General features: G+C 33.4%; 4 protein-coding genes and 1 pseudogene across 4 annotated transcripts; 1 reads left to right on the top strand and 4 right to left on the bottom strand.

Moving 5' to 3' along the window:
• Nucleotides 1-3,931: 3,931 nt before the first annotated feature.
• On the bottom strand, nt 3,932-5,892 carry LOC131594490 (methylecgonone reductase-like). The gene is made up of 4 exons (XM_058866638.1): nt 5,576-5,892; nt 5,196-5,439; nt 4,358-4,537; nt 3,932-4,224 (listed from the first exon to the last, which is right to left on the bottom strand). Exons 1-4 carry the CDS (start codon nt 5,890-5,892, stop codon nt 4,009-4,011), a joined length of 957 nt encoding a protein of 318 aa, XP_058722621.1. The 3' UTR covers nt 3,932-4,008.
• A 1,738-nt stretch (nt 5,893-7,630) lies between these two features.
• LOC131596769 (caffeoylshikimate esterase-like) lies at nt 7,631-8,579 on the top strand (annotated as a pseudogene).
• Nucleotides 8,580-10,733: 2,154 nt separating this feature from the next.
• On the bottom strand, nt 10,734-11,399 carry LOC131596768 (uncharacterized). The gene is made up of 2 exons (XM_058869511.1): nt 10,955-11,399; nt 10,734-10,834 (listed from the first exon to the last, which is right to left on the bottom strand). Exons 1-2 carry the CDS (start codon nt 11,397-11,399, stop codon nt 10,734-10,736), a joined length of 546 nt encoding a protein of 181 aa, XP_058725494.1.
• Nucleotides 11,400-12,845: 1,446 nt separating this feature from the next.
• LOC131596767 (CASP-like protein 4D1) lies at nt 12,846-14,387 on the bottom strand. Its single transcript, XM_058869510.1, has 3 exons — nt 14,242-14,387; nt 13,971-14,106; nt 12,846-13,097 (listed from the first exon to the last, which is right to left on the bottom strand). The coding sequence occupies exons 1-3, from the start codon at nt 14,385-14,387 to the stop codon at nt 12,846-12,848; spliced, it is 534 nt and encodes a 177-aa protein (XP_058725493.1).
• A 3,821-nt stretch (nt 14,388-18,208) lies between these two features.
• LOC131596766 (uncharacterized) lies at nt 18,209-19,912 on the bottom strand. Its single transcript, XM_058869509.1, has 5 exons — nt 19,573-19,912; nt 19,174-19,482; nt 18,977-19,093; nt 18,559-18,876; nt 18,209-18,475 (listed from the first exon to the last, which is right to left on the bottom strand). The coding sequence occupies exons 1-5, from the start codon at nt 19,903-19,905 to the stop codon at nt 18,209-18,211; spliced, it is 1,344 nt and encodes a 447-aa protein (XP_058725492.1). The 5' UTR covers nt 19,906-19,912.
• Between the last annotated feature and the right edge of the window lie 517 nt (nt 19,913-20,429).

Below are 20,429 nucleotides of genomic sequence, written 5' to 3'. Positions count from 1 at the left end.
CGTAGATGAGTTACTTACAATCACGATCTTGGGACCGTTGTATTATACTGGAAAGTGTGCGTGCTATCACAATGGCTAGTTAACTCAACCGTTGTGATAGACCTAAAGGTCCTAGTTTTAATTCTCAGCACCGACATTTTGGAACATAAATTACAATTTATCACAGTTACATTCGATAATCGTTGTGATAAGTACCCATAGTTTATTATATACTATGTAGATTGTTTTTTTTCATACACCTCATTAGAGAAATACAACCATTCAAATTGATGAAGAAATATATAATTTGAAAATTAAACTATTCTTGAAAACCAACTTAAACATACCACTGTTTTCCGAATCGCATGCCTCTCATCATTCATTTCCTGATCTTTAACCCATAAATTGTGGTTCAATGGTATGATTCCTTCATTGCATCGATTCCTTCGATTCTAGTTTAATTTGAACAACATCAATTTATTGGCTGGGTTTATCTCATTGTTGTCGCTTGTCATCGTGATTGTTATAATAACTTATCATTATAACAATCACGATGATAAGTGACGACAATGAGGTAGACCCATCCAATAAGTAGATTTTATTCAATTTAAACTATAAGTGAAGATATCGATGTATTGAAGGAATCAAGTCATTGCATCACATTCCAAATGCTAAAGAACGTGAAATAAATGATGAGATGCAAGCAATCCGGAAAATGTTGATTATTATAATTTAGTTTTCAAATACAACTTAATTTTCAGATTATAAGTTTCTATGTCAATTTGAATGAATGTATTTTCAATGACATGTTAATGAAACAAACAATCTACATAGCATATAATAAACTATACTTCACCTACTGTCAATATAATAAACTATACTTCATCTACAAATACATGCAATAACATAAAAAAAACATACATTTTACGACGCACCTTTTATAGAAAATTATCGTGAAAATGGAACAATTATGAAGTTCATCTAGTTTGTGAAGCTATGGAAAAGAAATACAAAGGTGGATGAAGTTTCCACAACAACTTCATACTTGTTATATTTTTTCCATAGTTATGCAAACAATATGTACGATAGCCACGCATGCGCTTTATTAAGGTGGTGAAGACAAATCTAAAAAAATCATGACAACAAACTTTATCAACAATAACATACAACAACAAATCTTATGACGCTGAAAAAGTGAAAAAAATATTATGAAAATCATGTGAAAAACGTCTTGTTTGTGAATCTATGAAGAAGAAGTACTAGGTTGATGAAGTTTCCATCATAGCTTCATGCTTCTTGTACATTTTTCCATAACTACATAAACAATATGTACCATAGCCAAAGTATGGTCTTTGTTAAGGTAGTGAAAACGAATCTGAAAAAATGAGAATAATTAATCAGCAAAAACAACATGCAACAAACGAGATAATGAGGAACTATGTAACAATAGGATGTAAGAAGAAGAATACCTTAATGTATAAAGCACAAGATTCACAGCCAATGGCGAAGAAGAAGAAGAGAAAAATGGGTGCTAGAGTTTCACTGTGAAGGAAACGACGCTACTGTCAATAAGTGATAATTAATCCGCTTATATATGGGTAAATTATTTCACAATGATTATCTATCAACCGTATTGATAAGTATTTATATATTATAAATATATCACAACGATGGAACGTACCAACCGTAGTCATATCCCTTTAAGTTTTTTATATAAAAAAAAATAAAATAAAAGACGCGCTTTAACATTAAAGGAAAAATATATATGATGTCGTTGAAGTTCGAACACATGAAAGCTTAATGGTTTTACCGCGATTTACTGCTCAACCGTTGTTATATACAATTAATTTTTAATCAAAAAGCAAAATTAATATTGTAGCGCCTTATTTTAGAGATGTCACCACAATGTAGTGAAGAAACGTGGTGACCATGGCGTTGTTGTTTATGCGTTTTGTAGTAGTTAAGAATTCCTAGATCACAATGGGGTAAACAGAGCCTCGAACGCAGAGTTACCACCAATTATAGTACACTTACCGTTGTGAATCGCACTACGCATTACAATGACAAAAATTGTTAGGTATATTCTGATTCTATTCCATCGTATTTGATTTCCGCCACTGAGGTCTACAACATAAGGAAATTCAACGTCGATCTTTCATTAGGACCCCTCTTCCAAATGGAAAATTGACATTGAGTCAAGAAGCAAATATCGAGGTGCACTAGGATACTCGAGATACGAGAAGATACGAAGAATCTCAGGTACGAAGTTACCAGTGGTTTTGACAATCCCCACAACTGATGAAATGCCATGAGATACCTCGTAGATGATGGATTCCCCCAGATAACTTTTTATCCAGAATAGTCGAGCAGTTAAATCTCAGACAATTGGATATAAACACACATGATAGCGGAGATCCTTTGACCTTAGATAACTTGATATCTTACTCTCACAGAATAACAAATATCGCATCCTTAGCAAGGAAGATTACGCGAGAGGAATATGCCTCAAGTGTCTAATAACCTCGAAGGGAAACATCGTCCTTGATATCTCTGATCGATCATATTCTCAAACTAAATTCCCATATTCACAAATCCGCTTGGAGACAGCACATCAGAGATGAAAGTCAAGTTCGATCCACACTAACCAGAGATGGACTTAGTGTACAAGCTCTTAAGAAATCTTATCTCCATTTGACAATAGTCTCGGAGCAAGCCAAATCTAGTAAGATCCCAAGGAATAATTTTCTACATCCCCTAAGAGCACACTGTTATTTAAATTTCAATGGATTGTGGAGAACAAAGTCTACCTCAAAATAAAGTAATAAAAATGATGTACTACTTAGTTGACCGTTCATAAAATACAACCCAGAGCATCCATTCACAGGCGGTCGAGTCTCTACACGGTCATGAACGAGTGACAACTACGAAGACATTGACCGCCATGTATCGCCCATGGATCAACGGTACACGGAAAAAAATCATGATGGAAGAGCACATCCACCATACATACGAAAAGGAGGACCGCATCCACGACGACACAGTCAGCCGAGGAATGAGTAAAGAAGAAGTAGAACTATCTACCGTTGTGACTTTCTCGACGAGCTAAGTATTCCGTAAAGTTTTTGTGTATTTCAATATTTGGTCTGTTAACTATGAGAAATTGCAACCACAAAGGTTCTTATAATCTTGTACAGGATGACATAAGCCACTCTTCTGAGGTAGATTCCACACTTTGTTAACACGCTTCAAGCACAGCTGGCGCACCCCCTATAAAGAACTAGCCATTCCAAGAGCGTAGGCGGTGGAGCCCAAAGATGCCAAACCCGAACTAGGTCAATGCTAGGGGCAGGGACAAGAACCTTACTGTTGACCCGTTGCTCTGTACCGGCCAAGGCCCAATAGCACAAGACGTATTACCTAATTTACTCCGCCAGGCCCAAGATATAAATACCTTCATAAAGGGTTCTAAGGTATACGATCTCTAATTTCTATTTTTTAATAATTGAATCACATTTAATAACAATTCCATTTTTTCTTCAATGAATTATCTTAACTACAATAGGACACTAATGCAAGTAAGGAGTTAATTTCTGATTGTCTATAACTTAGGCAAACATTTCCAATGCTAATTAGAAGAGTTTTATAGATTATGTCTAAAATATAAATTATTGATCTGGACACACAAAAGATAACAATCTCGACTAGATCCGACATCAAGAAGATATGTTATTTTCTTATTATTACTTTATTATACTATATATATATATATATATATATATATATATATATATATATATATATATATATATATATATATATATATATATATATATATATATATATATATATATATAAAACACTTACACACAAAACAAAGAGTAGATTTATTATACTATATTATCTTTTATAATAATTATTAAACTTTAACTTGAAGTTTTTAATTCAAAAAATCTAATACACATAACTTTTTTTTATTTAATTTATTGATGAAGTAAATAGAAAGAAAACATTCTTGAAATTCATGTCATCCTAACCCCAAAGATCTTCTGCAGTTTTGTAAGGTCCATTTTTTGTGATAAAACGTTCTCCTTTAAAAGCCCTATATTGTGGTATTTTCTTGATATTCTCCAAATCATCCTCACTTAGCTTCCAATCAAATATTTCAAGATTTCCTTTCATTCTTTCCTTGTTGAAGCTCTTCACAATTGGAGTAGAACCTTGCTCTATTATCCATCTCAATGCAACCTTCAATAGTGAAACACAATTTAGTAGCTAATTAATATTTATAATATAATTATAACCTCTAAATTCCTAAAATTGAAAATATTATTTATCCATGCAATAGTATAGAAATATGGTTAATGAGAAAATTACTCACTTGTGCGACAGTTTTTCCTAATGAAGTTGAAATTTCTTTGAGTATTGGACTCTCCATAACAGCAAGTGAACCCCACACAGCTCCATTAGCTCCTAAAGGTGACCATGCACTCACGTGAATTCCTTTCTCTTTGCAGAAATTTCTAAGATTTTCTTGTGCCCATGCTACATTCATTTCCACCTAGAAAGAACTCATTCATGAATATTATTACTATTTTTTTTCATGTGGTAGTTTTTTTTAACTAAATAGTTTACTTAAATAAACAATCTCTAAATATATAGTTGGTTTCTTGGAATATTTAATCAACATGGAAAATAATGAAATAATTTTATCATTTAAGAATTGCAAGATCCTTTGAAGGAATGACCAATTAAGAAGGGTGCGAAAATTTTTAGGAGGGTGTTAAAAGTAGCTTTCTTTTCAAATGAAAGTTAATTAGTCCATATTAAGTAAAAAACCCAACATAAAATGGGCTTTCCATTGCTGGCCATTTTGAATGGGCTTCTTCCTAAGCCCGGTAAGGTGGTCTATTCTCCCAACCAAGGGCACTAGAGATGGAAAATTCTCACTGAACCCATATAGTATACCTCCTCACAGATCCACGGTGAAAACTCCAAAATATTCTTATAATTCAAAAATGCATATCCGAAGACATCTTTTTGAATTATCCTATTAAAGTACATCAGACAGTAAAGAATATTTAATTGCAGGAGTTTTATACGTTAGATATGTAGGATCAATACAAAATTGTAATTTTGATTAAAATTGATATAGATTTAACTGTTATAACGTATATTATATATCAATGTAAAATTAAAAAGAGAGAGAAAAAGATTACCGTGACAAGAGCAGGAGGAATAGATGCATATTGTAGAATTTCAGAAATTCTTTTGACACCAAAGTTGCTTAAACCAATAGACTTAGTCAAGCCCAAATTAGCACATTTTTCCATATCTTCCCATGTTCCTTTCATGTCAAAAGGAAGAATGTCTCCATTGTTGTAGTTAATCCCTTTAACACCTTGTCTTAACCTCACTGGGAAATGTATTAGGTATAGATCCACATATTCTAGGCCCAACCTCCTTAAAGAACCACAAAAAAAACCACAAAAAAAAAAAAAGACAAAAATGTTAGATTCTTTAAAGATCAATCGAAGCGTAAAAAATCTTAATTACGATAATTTTGAAAAAAAATTATATGCCAGAGTAATTGAATTACTTGAGTGAGTTTTCGAGTGCGGGGAGAACAAGGCCGGGATGAGCCTCAGTACACCATAGTTTAGTAGTGACAAAAAGTTCACTACGATTTTCAATAAAACCTTGTTCCAATGATTGTGCTATTGCTTGACCAAGAGATTCTTCTGAACCATAATAAGCTGCAGTGTCAAAATGCCTATAACCAACTTTGATGGCATTGATGAATGCTGGAATGAGTTCATGAGATGGTGGTAAGGGTACAGTTCCAGTGCCAAACCCTAGCATTGGCATTTTGTGACCTGAATTTAGAAGCACTTTTGGGATAAATTTTGATTCCATATTGTTTCTATGGTATCAAAGGGATTGAGATTATCAAATTTATATTATGTGACAACCTTTCTACCTAGTATGTAATAGTAAAAGATGAGTCAATGTTACTTTGCTTTATCATATTGAATAATTTATTAAATTCTTTGAATTAATTTAGATGTATTAGATGGATTTATCCTTATGAATAATGTATACTTTTTTTTAATAAGTATGAATTCTCTTTTATAATATTTCCTAGTGTTTTTTAAGGCACAATAAGGTTCATTTCTTTTTTCTTTTTTAGATAAAAATGATGAGGTGGATTTCATACATTGATTTTTCCTTTTGTTGACTATTATAAATTGTTTAAGATTTTTTTTTGGTGTAGTAGTTTAATTGCTAAACTTTTATTAATGGTTAAATTTTTGGTGTTGTAGATTTAAATTCGCACTCTCGCAATCGAATATCTTTGTCCGTTCATAAATTTAGATTGTTTAACGGAACAATGATATAATATTTTAGAAAATAAATTATAAAATATCATAATCAATATAGATATTTAATGAATATTAATATGAAATTTTATAACAATATTATTTTTTCAATACAATGAGTAATTAAAAGGGTTATGACAAAAAAAACTATTATTACATTGAACTTTTAAAATGATAAAGTAATAGATTTTCTTTCTACAAAAGAAACGTTCAAAAAGAATTAGGGGTATTAACTTGCTTATTTTTTAAATATGTTCAAATTGATTTTTTATTGGTATTATTATTTTAGTATATATTAAAAAAAGTATGAAATGAATCTAATTATTCAAAGAATAATTTATATTTGAATTTTAAAGAGTGCTTTGTTGAATAAAATATCTCATTTATTAATTACATTTAATCACACTTTAGGTCATTTTATTTAGGTATTTTTAATTTTTTAATTTTTATTTCAAAACTTAAGTTTTTGATCCCCAATTCTACTTTTTATGTTATTTTATTGGCCCCGCTTCACTTTTGTACATGTGGTGTCATCGTTTAATACGTGACACTAGAGAGTAGGGATGTCAATTTGTCTTCGTTAGCGAGATCTTCATAGAGATTTTTCGTCCGGGGCCTTAAAGACGGGGAATTTTTCTCCTGCGGAGACGGGGATGGGGAACAAAATCTTCCCGAAGGTACTTCAGGGACCGGGATGACGTAAATATTCTTTGTCCCGTGGAGTCCCCGTCCCGCCTAAAATAGCATAATGTCATTAATTTTTATATAATTAAATTATTATATAAGTTTATTTGTCATTTCATATAATTAATCTTATACACTCAATATTATAGATTAAATATTGTTAAAATAATATATTTATCATAAAGCAATAATTTTAAATTTCTTGTGGTTAGTTTTTGAATTTTTTACTATTAATTTAGTTTAAAATAATAAATAAAAAATCATGTTTACGGATCTCCGCATGAATCTTGGGGATGCGTGGAGACCGGCGAAGATCCGCGAGAGCGGGGATGTGGGACAACCCCCCTCCCCCGTAGCAGGGATAAGAAATAGATTTGAGGGCGGGTGTTTGATGGAAATGTATCCTCAGCCCCAACCCATTGACATCCATATGTGGCACTGTCACTATTGTGCTAAGTAAGCATTTGTGTATTTTTATTTTAAATAAATGGATTTATTAATTTTTTGATAAAATCTTAAAAACATTTATGTTAATTAATTTATATTTAAATATATTTTTTTTCCGTATTTCATCGCACTCATTTTCCTCCTTTTAAACACCAAAAAACCTCACCCTCTTCACCAAATCATGGCTTCCAAATTTCACAACTCCACCACGTGCTCTCATCTTCATGATTCATGGCTACAACAACGACATATCATGGACCTTCCAATAAACCTCAATCTTCCTTGCTCAAATGGGTTTTGCTTATTTCTCTTTTGAACTTCAAAGTTACGCTCAAACCCATGATTTAAAGTTTGAAATTTTACCTTATTTTTTATTCAGGGAATTAATGAATGGTGCTATCTGTCTTTTTATTCATTTTGATGATTCAAAAGATTTTTAAGGTGTTATTTGGTAGCACCAATGTGTAAAGTCTCTCTGTTTTTTCAATGTAGGAAGACAAAAAACATTTGGTTGGATGTGCTCCATTGGCTTGAGGTGGATCACCATCCGCAAAGCTGGAGAGAGGAGCTCGATTGGGTCCTTCAGTCCACTAAGAAGAACAGGTGGCGTGCTAAAGTACTGAAGCTAGCTTTTGCTGAAGCGATTTATGGGATTTGGCCATACAAAAATGATATAGTGTTTGGAAATAACAATTCTAGTAATACAATAGATAAACATAATAGATTGCATTGTGTATAGGGGATGACAATCCAAAAGGATTAGGCATCACATAGTTGCTTTGATGGTATAGTGTCTTTGAGGGGTTGGATCTTTTGATCACCTTTGTACATATCAGCTTTTTGAATTAATATATCCTTAATTCTTCAAAAAAAATGTAAAGTCTCTAATAAGGTTAGAACCAAATGACTGATTCCTCAAATTCTCACTTTTCTTGCTAGATTCTTTCATACTTTTTTATTGTTCCCACACCTGGTCTTATTTACAAATGTGTCAAAGTTGATTATGAGAGGGTTACTAGTGAAATGAATCCTTTAAGGTATATAGGGAAACCTAGGTTAAGGATAAGTGTAAGTTCTTTGCATGTGCAGTAAGAGCTACAACATAGAGCCACAAATAATTTAGGACCTCAATTTTATTTTGGGCTTTATAGAAATTTAATGAAATAAATAATAATTAACTCTATTTTTGAAAATAAGCAATATTTAACATGTAGTTTAGTGGTTATTGTGAGTTTTAGTGCCTAACCGGTTCAACTCCATCTATAAGATATTGATATTAATAAGTTTTTTAAATACCGCATTTTATTATTTTTTACTCGGGCCTCCATATGTGTTGGGTCAGTCGTGTTAGGTGTTAGGAAAATAACAAAAAAAAGTTCTATGCAAACGGAAGCATACCCCACAAAAGAAGAAAATAATACAAAAAAAAAATTCAAAACAAAACTCACAAATTCATTATTAAACTTACAATTTTTACAAGAACAAAATTATAAACCCTCTCATAAAATTGCAATTTTTATGAGAAAATTACAAACCCTTCAAACTGAAATTTTTAAGGAGAAAACTGCAAATACTCCCTCAATAACAACTTTTGAATAGAAAAATTGCAAATTATCTCTTAACTGCAACTTTTGAACGGAAAAATTGCAAGTCATCTCTCCACTGCAAGTTTTGGTCAAAAAAATTGCAAACTCTCTCTCAACTGCAATTTTTGGACAAAAAAACTCCAAACTCACTCAACAAACTATATTTGAAAGGAAAATAGAAAATCCTTTCTAGACACACAACTACCCAAATCCTCAATACACCTAAAAGACTATATTTTGTTGTTGTAAATAAAAACTAATTATCTTTATTTATATTAATATTCAAATTTTATTTTCTTCCTTCTACTCGATATGAGACTTGGATGAATATAATTTTTGACCCAATAAATCCTCCATTCATCAAAAGTGTTACATATCTTCACTTTGTCTTCAATTTCATCTTGAAAACGTTTGTTATAATTATAATGATTACTTACATTTACAAAATTATTGCCCTTCAATCTTTTTGTCTTCTTCCTCTCTTAATTATAATTTTTGTTACTCTTTCTTTATCGCTTGATCAAAGTTTTCCTTCCTCCCTTGACTAGAATCTTAGCTCTGATACCAGTTGTTAGGAAAATAACAAAAAAATATTTCTATGCACGCGGAAGCATACCCACAAAATAAGAAAAAATACAAAAAAATTCAAAACAAAATTCACAAATTCATTATTAATCTTATAATATTTATAAGAATAAAATTATAAAACCTCTCATAAAATTGCTAACCCTTCAAACTCCAATTTTTAAGAAATAAAATTGCAAACACTAGCTTAATTGCAACTTTTGAATCAAAAAATTGCAAATCCTGTCTCAGCTACAACTTTTTAACGGAAAAATTGCAAACTCTCTCTTAACTGCAATTTTTGGACGGAAAAATTGAAAACCTTTTCTCTCAACATCAATTTTCGGACGGAAAAATTGAAAGTCGCTCAACAAACTATTTTGAATGGAAAAATAGAAAATCCTTTCTAGACACACAACTATTTAAATCTCCAATACACCCAAAAGACTATATTTTATTGTTATTGTACCAAATTAAAGCTAACTATCTTTATTTATATTAATACTCAAATTCTATTATGCTCTATCCAATTCATACCCAAGATCACATCCAATTCTCTCAACGACAAGCAAACAAAATCAACAACAAAGTCTTTATCGAAAATCGACACGGGACACTTTAAACACACAAGAGAACTAGTCACCGATCCCTTAGCCGGAGTATCGACAACCATCTCTCCATTCATAGCAGACAACGCAAGACCCAATCTTTCAACACAATCACTAGAGATAAAACAATGCGTAGCACCGGTATCAATAATAGTAATCAAAGGAATGTTATTAATGAAACATGTACCTCTAATGAGTGCATCCTCACTAGTGGTCTGAGTTCCCGACAAGGCGAACACCTTTCCACTAGCTTGCTCGTTCTTGGGCTTCTGACACTTGCTTCCAATATGTCCTTCTTCACCACAATTAAAACACACCATCTACTTATGCTGGCATTCAGACGCCTCATGTCCAAACTTCTCACAACGGAAACACCTCTCCGCGTCAATAGTACACACAGTGCTCTTGTGACCAGCTTTGCCACACTTGAAGCACACAATACCAGCAGGAGCATCTCCCCCACTAGTTCTCTTGCCTTCATTAGCTTTCTACTTACCCTTTCCAACTGGAGCATCATAAGGCTTGTCACTGACTTGTTGACTCTTTCCCCGCTTTTCATTGGTAACCCGATAATGAGCATTGTTGTCCTCTTCATAAATCCGACAACTATCAACCAAATCAGCAAAGATACAAATCTTCTGGTAACTAACCGCCTTCTTGATTTCTGGGCGCAATCCGTTCTCAAACTTGATGCACTTATAAAATTCACCATCTGGTCCATCATAGTGTTGATAAAACTTAGCCAACTCACCAAACTTGGCAGCATACTCCACAACCGACTTATTCCCTTGCCTCAACTCAAGAATTTTGACTTCCTTCTTGCCACAGACATCTTCAGGAAAGTACTTCCTCAAGAACTCCCTACGGAACACAACCCAAGTGATCTCCTCACCATTAGCCTCCAACCTCTGACGAGTCTCTAGCCACCAGTCACCAGTCTTAACCGCTAGCATATGAGTCCCATACCGAACCTTCTGATCTAGAGTACAATCCATCACACGAAAGATTCTCTCAATCTTCTTTAGCCAAGTCAATGTGCCATCAGGATCATGAGTTCCCTTAAACACAGGAGGATTCTCCCTTTGAAAGGTATCCAAATTGCGAGAAACAACATTCTCACCAACATTCGGCTGATGTTCCAAAGTTTGAGCCATTGCTTCCAAAGCAGCAGCAATCGCATCATCATTCCTCCCAGCCATCTCAACTCATCACTACAACACAAAAGCAATCAGCACAAATAATAATACGAGTATTATTAGACTACACTACGACACGACACATGGTCAGACGGACCAACCTGCTCTTTTTATTATAAGCTAAAGGTATATTTCACAAGCACTAGGGGTGCTTAACCCGAATACAAGAATACAAAAAAGACGGAAAAAAATAAGTCCCCCTCACCTACCAACCAAGACCAACACCAAATCAAGTGAAAAAAAGGTCTTGGACCGACCTGCTCTGATACCACTAATGTAACACCCCAAACCTACCCCACAATTAATAGAAAAATCAGAGTATAAAATCTCAAAAACCAACATCACATTTGAGGCGTCACATATATTAAATTAAACAAATCACAAATCATGCTCATAAGTCATGGATACATAACACTTATATCGGAGGAAAATCATACATCATTAGTCATGTAAATCCAAACAACTTTCTACCATCGCATCAGAATTCAATACCAATATAATTCAATCATAACGTCTTTGCCAACATTGCAATAACTATCCAACATGTCTCAACAAAACGATAACATCAACAAAATCCAACAAGATATAACAACAAAATCAAAACAAGCAAACACCCCCCGAGTGCTACGCATCAGAGCATCGACACACCGACTCGAATTCTATTATCTATTTATGTTAATATATTTTTGTTTTTGCCAAAGTTCGAACTCAAGACCTCAAAAAATAAATAGTATGTGCTTTGAGAGACATCACATAAGAATAATGGTGGCGTGGTACATATGGAGTTGAGTGGTCAACAAAGTGCACTTCTTATTTAATATATTATAATAGATAGATAATAGATATGATTAAATATGTTTAAAGTCTCTTTAAAATTAATGATTTTCATTTTTCGTCCTTCTAAAAAATTCCTTAAAGAATTGTCCCTCTAAAGTTAGGAATTTTAACTTTTGGACCATCGTGTTAAAACTGTCGCTAATTCAGTCGTTAAGTTATAAAAATCGTCGCTAAATTACAGTAGGGATTTAAAATTAAAATATATAACTTTTGAAGAACGATTCTTTGACAAATTTTTTTAATGGAACGAAAAGTAAAAGTACATAACTTTAGAGGAATTTTAAATATACTTAACCCTAATAGATAATAGATATATATTATCTTAAATAAAAAATGCAATACTTGAACTTCAATAATAAAAAACACCTAAATCAGAAAATAAATAAATTATTGGACACAAATTATAAATCAATTGAAAACAAATAATGTTTTGCATGTTCACATAGCCAAAAATAAATAAATAAAAAACATGATGAATATCAAAATACATTAGAAATTCATCTTTAATAGTCTTTATTAGAAACTCTACTTCAATTGATATTTGTTGTTGACAAAACAATATCATCATCACCCAAAAATGCCTTTGCTTTTGTTTCTATTGAAGGAGGAAAGGAAAGACACCACAAACATGGCAAGGAATGCCACAGAAAGAACACCAGAAGCAATAATTCCACGAACATAAAACTTGGTAATTGTGCTCCTCGTTGGATCCTGCTTTGAGACACCAGAATCATCAAATATTTGATCAATGAGCCTCTTGAATTCAATGGATACTGCAAAACCAGCACCAATGCCTGAGGCCAGAAGACCACTAATCACCTGCAATTTCAATAGTCTTTCAATGAACTCACTTTTGGATTTATAGTGCATATAAAACATATAGTTGCATAAATTAATATCACTTCATGTTTTATAGTTGCATCTTACATTTTACATATATTTTTCATACACTTGTTGTAATGATTATACATAAAAATATGGTTAATTCAATTGAGCAGATGGTCAGATGGTCGTTCACTTTGTAAAATGTAGTTAGTTCATATAATTTTTATTGTGAATTAAAATAAATATTTTCTCAAATGAATTAATCATATTTTTACACATAATTAATCAAATGTCACAGATGATCGAATAAATTAATAAAATTTTCACACAAAATCAAGTAGATGTCACACACGCGAAAAACAAGTGTTCCAAGATTTTTTTTTAATATTTTATAATTAGTTTTTCATAAGTTCCACTAGAGATCAAGGTTTTATAAAATGGTCGGTTACTACGAAAACGACCGTTATAAAATGGCATTGGAAGATACTGCTACCTATAATGTTATGCTGCTACCTATAACGTTATGCACAATTTTTATAATAAAAAATAAATTGTGATTAAGTCATATTGCGGCGACCGTGATACAACATCTGTATTGACCGAAATCGGAAAAACGTATCTTTACGTGATCGTGATCGTAAAACAACCACGATGGTTATTTAAAACTTCGCAGAGATAATCCTATTCAAAATGTGTTCGACTATACTATAATTCATATCGAGTTGAATCAAATAGTGAACTAACCTATTTTCAACTTTACCAATTTAGACCTATTTTTAAAGAATTGCCATAATATTTTTTCTTTTCTTTTGATTTTCCTTGTCCATAGTTTTCATCATTATATATAGAATAAAAAAAGGTGAGGACCTTGTCTCCATAGAAGTCAAATTCTGGCAAGAATCCATTGCGTATCAACCTCTTCTGTTGTACAGCATAGTAAATAGAAAATGGTAGCTGCACTATACAATATGCACCAGCAATTGATGCAACTGCGACAACATACCTGCAGAATTTTAACATATTGAGTAATAAATTCTAAGTAGTTCTGATATAAAAAGCATGTTCAACATTCTATTCAACTCGATACTGATACATGTGATTATATCAATACTAGCTAGCTAGGACGCTTTCTTCATACCTGAATGCAATTAAATCTTGAAATTTTGCCTTTTCACCATCAAATTTTGCAATGTTGGTAACAATTAAGGCCACGGTTGCTACTGAGGCTGCAAGTGTAATTATTCTCAGAAAAAGCATTGAGTTGATAGCAGCTTTTGACACCATTTTTACTTCAAAAGATATTTTCTCTTATTAATTATGTTTCTTGTTATTTTATGTGACCAAAGTGAACCCTTTTATACACAAAATTAAGAAATAAGATATTGTTTTTTTCTTTGTCCTCCAACGTTAGATCCAATGGCATTTGTGTTAAGAGTATTAAGTTAAAAGTAATGCTAATATAACTTTGATAATATTTTAAAGGGTGAATACCACTTTTCAACTCCTATAGTATAGGCGAAGTTCACTTTATTTCTTGGTAATATTTTTTTAGACTCTTCCCTGTAATATTTTTTTGTTTGAATTACCTCTTAAGCATGCAATTTAAATATCAAATCTGAGGAAAAAATCAAACAAAAAAATATTACAGAGGGTAAACTTTACACTTATGGGGCCAAAGACATAGTATTTTTATATTTGAAGCGAGTGTTTGAAAAAAAAATTTACAAGAAAAAAGCGAATTTCGCCTATATTACTGAAAGGTTTGGTATATTTAACCCTATTTTTAAAAACTAATAATAGAAACATTCCTTGAGTTTTTGGGGCATTAGGTGTTCTTAATTTGGATTTGTCTCTTGTAGGACTCTAAGCTTTGTAAGTGACAATGGCCTAGGTTTTCAGCTTAAATTATCTAATTTTATTTGCAATGGCCGGCTTCAAGCTTTGAGTAAAAATATAGAATAGCTTTTTTATTAAATTCCATAGTTAACTCCATACATAGATTCTTGACTGGGTTTAATATATTGAAGAAACAAGTGTCCATCTGTCTATGTGGACTATTTCAATGAACAAAACAAGAGATATATTGTCGATCACAATTCACAAAAGAGTGACATTTCTTGTACGAAAATCACAATGTAATTTTATTAATGTTATCTATGGAGGTTTGTATTTTGGTAGCATTAATTCAACCAAGAAATTATTTCTTTCTTTGACCAAGGAGTCTCCTTTATGAGTGTTCTTTTCTATAACAAAGTTTTTTCTTTGGAAAATGAATATTGTCGGGTAGTAGCAGTTCCGGATCCGGATATCTTTCATGTCTAGTTGTTTTGGATGAATCGACGAGGGTGATACATGCAAATACTTTGACATTCAATTTAGTGACGGTCGGATATAAGAAGTATAAAGTTTAAGCAATTTTTATGTGTACATCGAGTTAACGTCTTTGGTATCTTATAGGAGTTCTACTAAGGTTTCTTGAGACCTATAACATTCGCTCCAATAACCTTCGTCGAAGAGAACAAAGGTCACAATATAATTCATTATGATATCTTTCAATCATTTGCCTTGATCATGTGTTTTTCTAGGACTGATCCATGCTTATTTCCCAAGTTCAAAAACATTCTTTTGGATAGTCGCTATAAGAATAATATTTCATCTTATGACGTCATTCACCTAACATCATTAAGGAATATTACCATATTCTCAGGCTTCACATTTTTATTGGGCTTCTTCCACTCTTGAGATAAGATTTAAGTATAAGACCGAGTAGGAACTGTTTCCCTCAAGCCTAATACAGCGTAGTCGGGGTATGGCTTGCAAATTTACATCGTCATTGCCTACTCACACTACGCCGTACAAGGGCTTTTACAGCGCTTTTTTTGGGCTTTAAGAGCGCTTAAAAGCGCTGTTAAAGGCTGCGCTGGCGTAGCCTACAAAAGCGCTTCTAAAAGCGCTCTGGTAGGCCCCCCCTATAAGAGCGCTTTTCTGGAAAAAGCGCTCTCGTAGGTCCCCCTATAAGAGCGTTTTCCTGGAAAAAGAGCTCTCGTAGGCCCCCCTTTAAGAGCGCTTTTTCCAGAAAAGCGCTCTTATAGCCCCCCCTGTGAGAGTAAAAAAAAAAAAAAAGCAGCATACGAAAGCGCTTTTGGAAAAGCGCTCTTATAGGGTGGCCTTTAAGAGCGCTTTTTTAGGAAAAAGCGCTCTTAAAGCCCACCCTATAAGAGCGCTTTTACAGAAGCGCTTTCGTATGTTGCGTTTTTTTTTTAATTCTTTTTTTATTAATCTTTGGCAGCGCTTTTACTTAGAAGCGCTTTAGTAGGTTTGTGAGGTTTTTTAATGTGCAGCCTGTAATTTAATCCTCCCAGTCGACCTGTAATATTTTCGACCTGTAATTTATTTTCGACCTGTAATTTATTTTCGACGATATTATTTCAGCCATCAGTAAGACAATATATATACCAAAATAATATCCAAAATTATATATATACATCATATATTACAACATCAATAATGTTATATAAAATTGTAAGTAAATCGACACAAATCCTACATGAAAAAGTGCTTAATGTAAAAATGACTCAAATCCTCTTTTATTTCTTCCAACTTAAGTTTCGGGTATGAAGCGACACGGAATTCGTCAAGGTACTACAAAAAAAAAATATGAATGATACATTTAGTTAAATGTAATAAGTTATATGAAATTATCTTAAGTTATAAATTCATACCGTGAGCGGAATCTCTAATTGATTTGCCTGAAGGATTTCTTTTATATACCGCAATACAAAGTATCCGCAATCGTAACTGTTTCGCTGTTGCGGACACTACATAGAAAAACAAATAAGATTCTATAGTTGTGCATTGTTTTATCAAGTAGCATAAATATATTATAAGCAACATTGTGAAAAATAATGTACCTGCACTTGGATCCAAGTAATGTTGCTAGATTTAGTTCGGGATACCTGTGCGTCCCGTTGACTTCGGAACACTTGTATTGATCTAATTAACAAATATATAAAAGCATATGTTTAGATCAATCCCACAAATAAGTAAATATATATAAATATACACGAATATATATTTAGAACGATCCCACTTACAAATCAACGATGTCCTTCATGGCCTGATAATTGGTCCATTCACCGTTTACCGAATTCAGATAATACACGACTTCCCTTATAGGGTTGATAGCAAGCAGCAACCAGTGTGCTCTATAAATAAAAACAATAGGTTATATGAAAATTTTGCTATACACAAAAGAAACAGAGATTAGATGAACAAAGAATGAGAAACTAACCCTACTGGTCGGGTATTATACGCCCAAAGATGCAGACTTTCTGTGTTGCCGGTGGACATGAATCTATCGACTAAGTGCTGTCTAACTGATTCCGGTTCCGAAGCAATTGCCATTCCGCTGCAGTGGGCGGAAGACACGAAACGGAATCTGTTAGACAACGGAGTCCCGCGCAACACTCTGTCATACAACAACCTTAAATAAAAACATAACAAACATTAGATTATTTTCATTGAAATGTGTAAATAAATTATATTGTGAGACTAATTAAATAATATATCGGATGAGGGAATATTACCGGATGTATGAGTGCATGTTATTGACGCCTAGTTGATCATGCTTAAAAATCTCCTCCAAGTCATCAAGTTCAATAAGTGACTTGAATTCAATACCGAAGACACTCTCATCCATAACGATTTCACGTAAAGCACCGTCCTTCAAATCGGACATATCAACCATTGTTGCGAGCGTCGACCGGTACCGAGGCACAAAAGCACCGCCTTTTTTTCCCGCTGGCTTCGGAGGACCAGTGGGTGGTACGGTACGAACATGCTGCGTCACTTGTTGTGACTCCCGAGCGGATGCCTAAAAATCATATAAGTTAGGTAAAATATAAAATCATGCAGATTTAGATTCAGATTAATTATTAACACTTTAAATGTACCTCTTTTAGTGATGCAACAGACTCCTCCTCCTGTAAAATCCCTTTACCCTTATTTGCGGGTTTTATAGGAGCAATCTAAAATTAAAATGTAAAAAATAGTTAATAAACGGTTTAGAATTGACATTCGAAAACTAAATGATTTCTTAATCGTTTTCAATATACCTCATCACTAATGACAATGAGCTCTGAGGGCCATGCAACAAATGATCCTATTGCATCTCGCAGCAATGTCGTCTCTGAGACCAAGTCAGGTACCGGTAGCATCGCATCATGATCTACTACAACATCCACCGATACTTTCAGGTGTCCATCCGGGAGCGGTCTATGGTGAAGTAAATCTCCCACAGTGTTGTGCACTTTTCCCTTGCCAACTAGGCGATAACACGGTGCCGATAAGAATAGTTGGCAAGAAGAAATGCCCTAAACCAATAGTAAATATAAAGTCATTATCGTTAACAAAATAGAACAATTTGTAAGGAAATAGAAAAATTTGTAAGAAATACCTCGGGAAATTTTCTTTGACCGTTGAAACTAGCTTTATCACTAGTTTCTCTCACCGATGCAGTATTGCACTTTTCTCTTATATACAAATCTTTATCTTTTTGCAATGCAGAGACTTGTGCTTGCAATTCCGCCAACTTTTGCAACACTTCTTCATTTGAAGGATTTCTTCTCCTAGGATTCTTGTAATAAGAGGTTGGAGTCACACCATGACCCTTACCCCTCACCCGACCGGGATACTCAGGAGCATGTAGGGCTCTACTAAGTACGCTCCTATCATCATGATCCTCACCGGTGGACACCGATTGCGACAAGGTCTCCTGTAATTCATTTATATTTCAATAATTATTAGTGGAGATAAAAAATCATTTATATATTAAAAAACATTTGATTTAAATAAAGACACAGTATTATACTTACACATTCAGTATACACTCTCTGAACTTCGGGATCGACGGCTTGATTCTTGCCCACCCGAGCTTCCCTCCACAACACATGTACAGGAAGTGAGGTTTCCTCACTTTTAGACTCCTCCAACTATGCATTGACACAAATCGCAAAATCGTCAAATAAAACACATTTAGACAATTAATTAAAACGCATTTCTATTTACTTACGATTTTATCCTCCAAGCGTGCATATCCCATACGCCCTTTTTTGTATGGATATGCGGGTTTTGATGCTCTCGCGCTATTTGTGACACTCCTTTTCCGAAAAGCTTCATCTCTTTGATTTACAAACTTAACCCAATCTTCTTCATCAATGAAGATCTTATACTTTAGTGGTCTTCCCGGCGCCTCTTCAAGAAAGTTTCCATCTTTATCCTTAAGATAGTTATTTGTCAAAAAAGCTTTCCACCCTCTATATCTTTTTCCGGCCAAACTAAGTATGTACTTTTTACGCTCATCTGGTATGTCAAAGGTCCTCTGCAAAAAAACATACGCATAGTGTGTTAGTATAAGTAATGTAAACAATTTATCTTCAATATAATAACAACAACCATATATGGTATATACCTGAAGCTCTTCCCAAATCGCCTTTTTTTTATTATCCAAGTCGTCACTCTTCATATTCCATTTAGCTACGGAGATTGGAATATGCATACGAACAAGTGTACCAATGTAACTTGTCAACTTTGCAGAATTAGGACCAATTGGTTGGTTTTCAGAATTCCATTCCAAAGGGTATACTAATCCTTGGTCTCTATGTCGTATGATTCCCTTCATAATCGTGATGCCTCGTGCAACTTCTTTTGCTTCAGTATCAGGTGGAGCATTTGTATCCGGAGCATCTCTTTCTTGTGAGTTTTCTTGTGAGTTTGTAGGTGGAGCATCTTTATCTGAAGCCATTGAACCTGTATCAAACAAAGTAAAGCACATTAGTACACTATTAATAAGCTTACAATCTATACAAGTTAAACCATGCATGAACAAGTGTATCGGAAACGAAATCGGTACAAATCAAAATGAGCGTCAAAAAAGAAAGTTGTCGGAATTGAACGAAATTTACATGGCTATGGTAAAACGTCCCCACGGACTCAAAAATAAAGTCGGTTTTCCGAAATTCAGACCCTAAGCCCGACTTTTGATTACGGGCAGAAGCAAAACCGATAAAAAAACAGTCCCGAAATGTAAAGATAAGTGCATGAGCAGATCCGGAATCGTCAAAATAGTATATTTACATGTAAAGAAGTCGACAAACGGATACATGGTTCAAAACAAATTAGTCGGTAAAAATTGAATAAAATAATCGGTACAAATTGAATAAAACAATCGGTACAAATTGAATAAAACAAATTGAATAAGTACTATACTATTGAATAAAACAATCGGTACAAAGTGAATAAAACTATTACCTTTATCACTAACGTCTC

Source organism: Vicia villosa, linkage group LG4 (genome assembly GCF_029867415.1).
Source record: "Vicia villosa cultivar HV-30 ecotype Madison, WI linkage group LG4, Vvil1.0, whole genome shotgun sequence".
In the NCBI taxonomy this organism is placed as follows: domain Eukaryota; kingdom Viridiplantae; phylum Streptophyta; class Magnoliopsida; order Fabales; family Fabaceae; genus Vicia; species Vicia villosa.
The sequence above is the reverse complement of the archived record's forward strand: the minus strand, read 5'-3'. Positions and strand labels throughout refer to the sequence as shown.

What these genes read in the sequence shown, in the direction of transcription:
- LOC131594490 (XM_058866638.1), bottom strand. Translation starts at nt 5,892, where the DNA reads ATGGAATCAAAATTTATCCCAAAAGTGCTTCTAAATTCAGGTCACAAA. An exon ending in GCACTCGAAAACTCACTCAA is followed by an intron (nt 5,440 to 5,575) that starts GTAATTCAATTA and finishes TGGTTCTTTAAG; the next exon opens with GAGGTTGGGCCTAGAATATG. An exon ending in TTCCTCCTGCTCTTGTCACG is followed by an intron (nt 4,538 to 5,195) that starts GTAATCTTTTTC and finishes AGTTCTTTCTAG; the next exon opens with GTGGAAATGAATGTAGCATG.
- LOC131596767 (XM_058869510.1), bottom strand. Translation starts at nt 14,387, where the DNA reads ATGGTGTCAAAAGCTGCTATCAACTCAATGCTTTTTCTGAGAATAATT. An exon ending in CAAGATTTAATTGCATTCAG is followed by an intron (nt 14,107 to 14,241) that starts GTATGAAGAAAG and finishes AAAATTCTGCAG; the next exon opens with GTATGTTGTCGCAGTTGCAT. An exon ending in TTGACTTCTATGGAGACAAG is followed by an intron (nt 13,098 to 13,970) that starts GTCCTCACCTTT and finishes TTGAAATTGCAG; the next exon opens with GTGATTAGTGGTCTTCTGGC.
- LOC131596768 (XM_058869511.1), bottom strand. Translation starts at nt 11,399, where the DNA reads ATGGCTCAAACTTTGGAACATCAGCCGAATGTTGGTGAGAATGTTGTT. An exon ending in ACACTATGATGGACCAGATG is followed by an intron (nt 10,835 to 10,954) that starts GTGAATTTTATA and finishes GGATTTATGAAG; the next exon opens with AGGACAACAATGCTCATTAT.
- LOC131596766 (XM_058869509.1), bottom strand. Translation starts at nt 19,905, where the DNA reads ATGGCTTCAGATAAAGATGCTCCACCTACAAACTCACAAGAAAACTCA. An exon ending in CACGCTTGGAGGATAAAATC is followed by an intron (nt 19,094 to 19,173) that starts GTAAGTAAATAG and finishes GTCAATGCATAG; the next exon opens with TTGGAGGAGTCTAAAAGTGA. An exon ending in AGAGAGTGTATACTGAATGT is followed by an intron (nt 18,877 to 18,976) that starts GTAAGTATAATA and finishes AATGAATTACAG; the next exon opens with GAGACCTTGTCGCAATCGGT.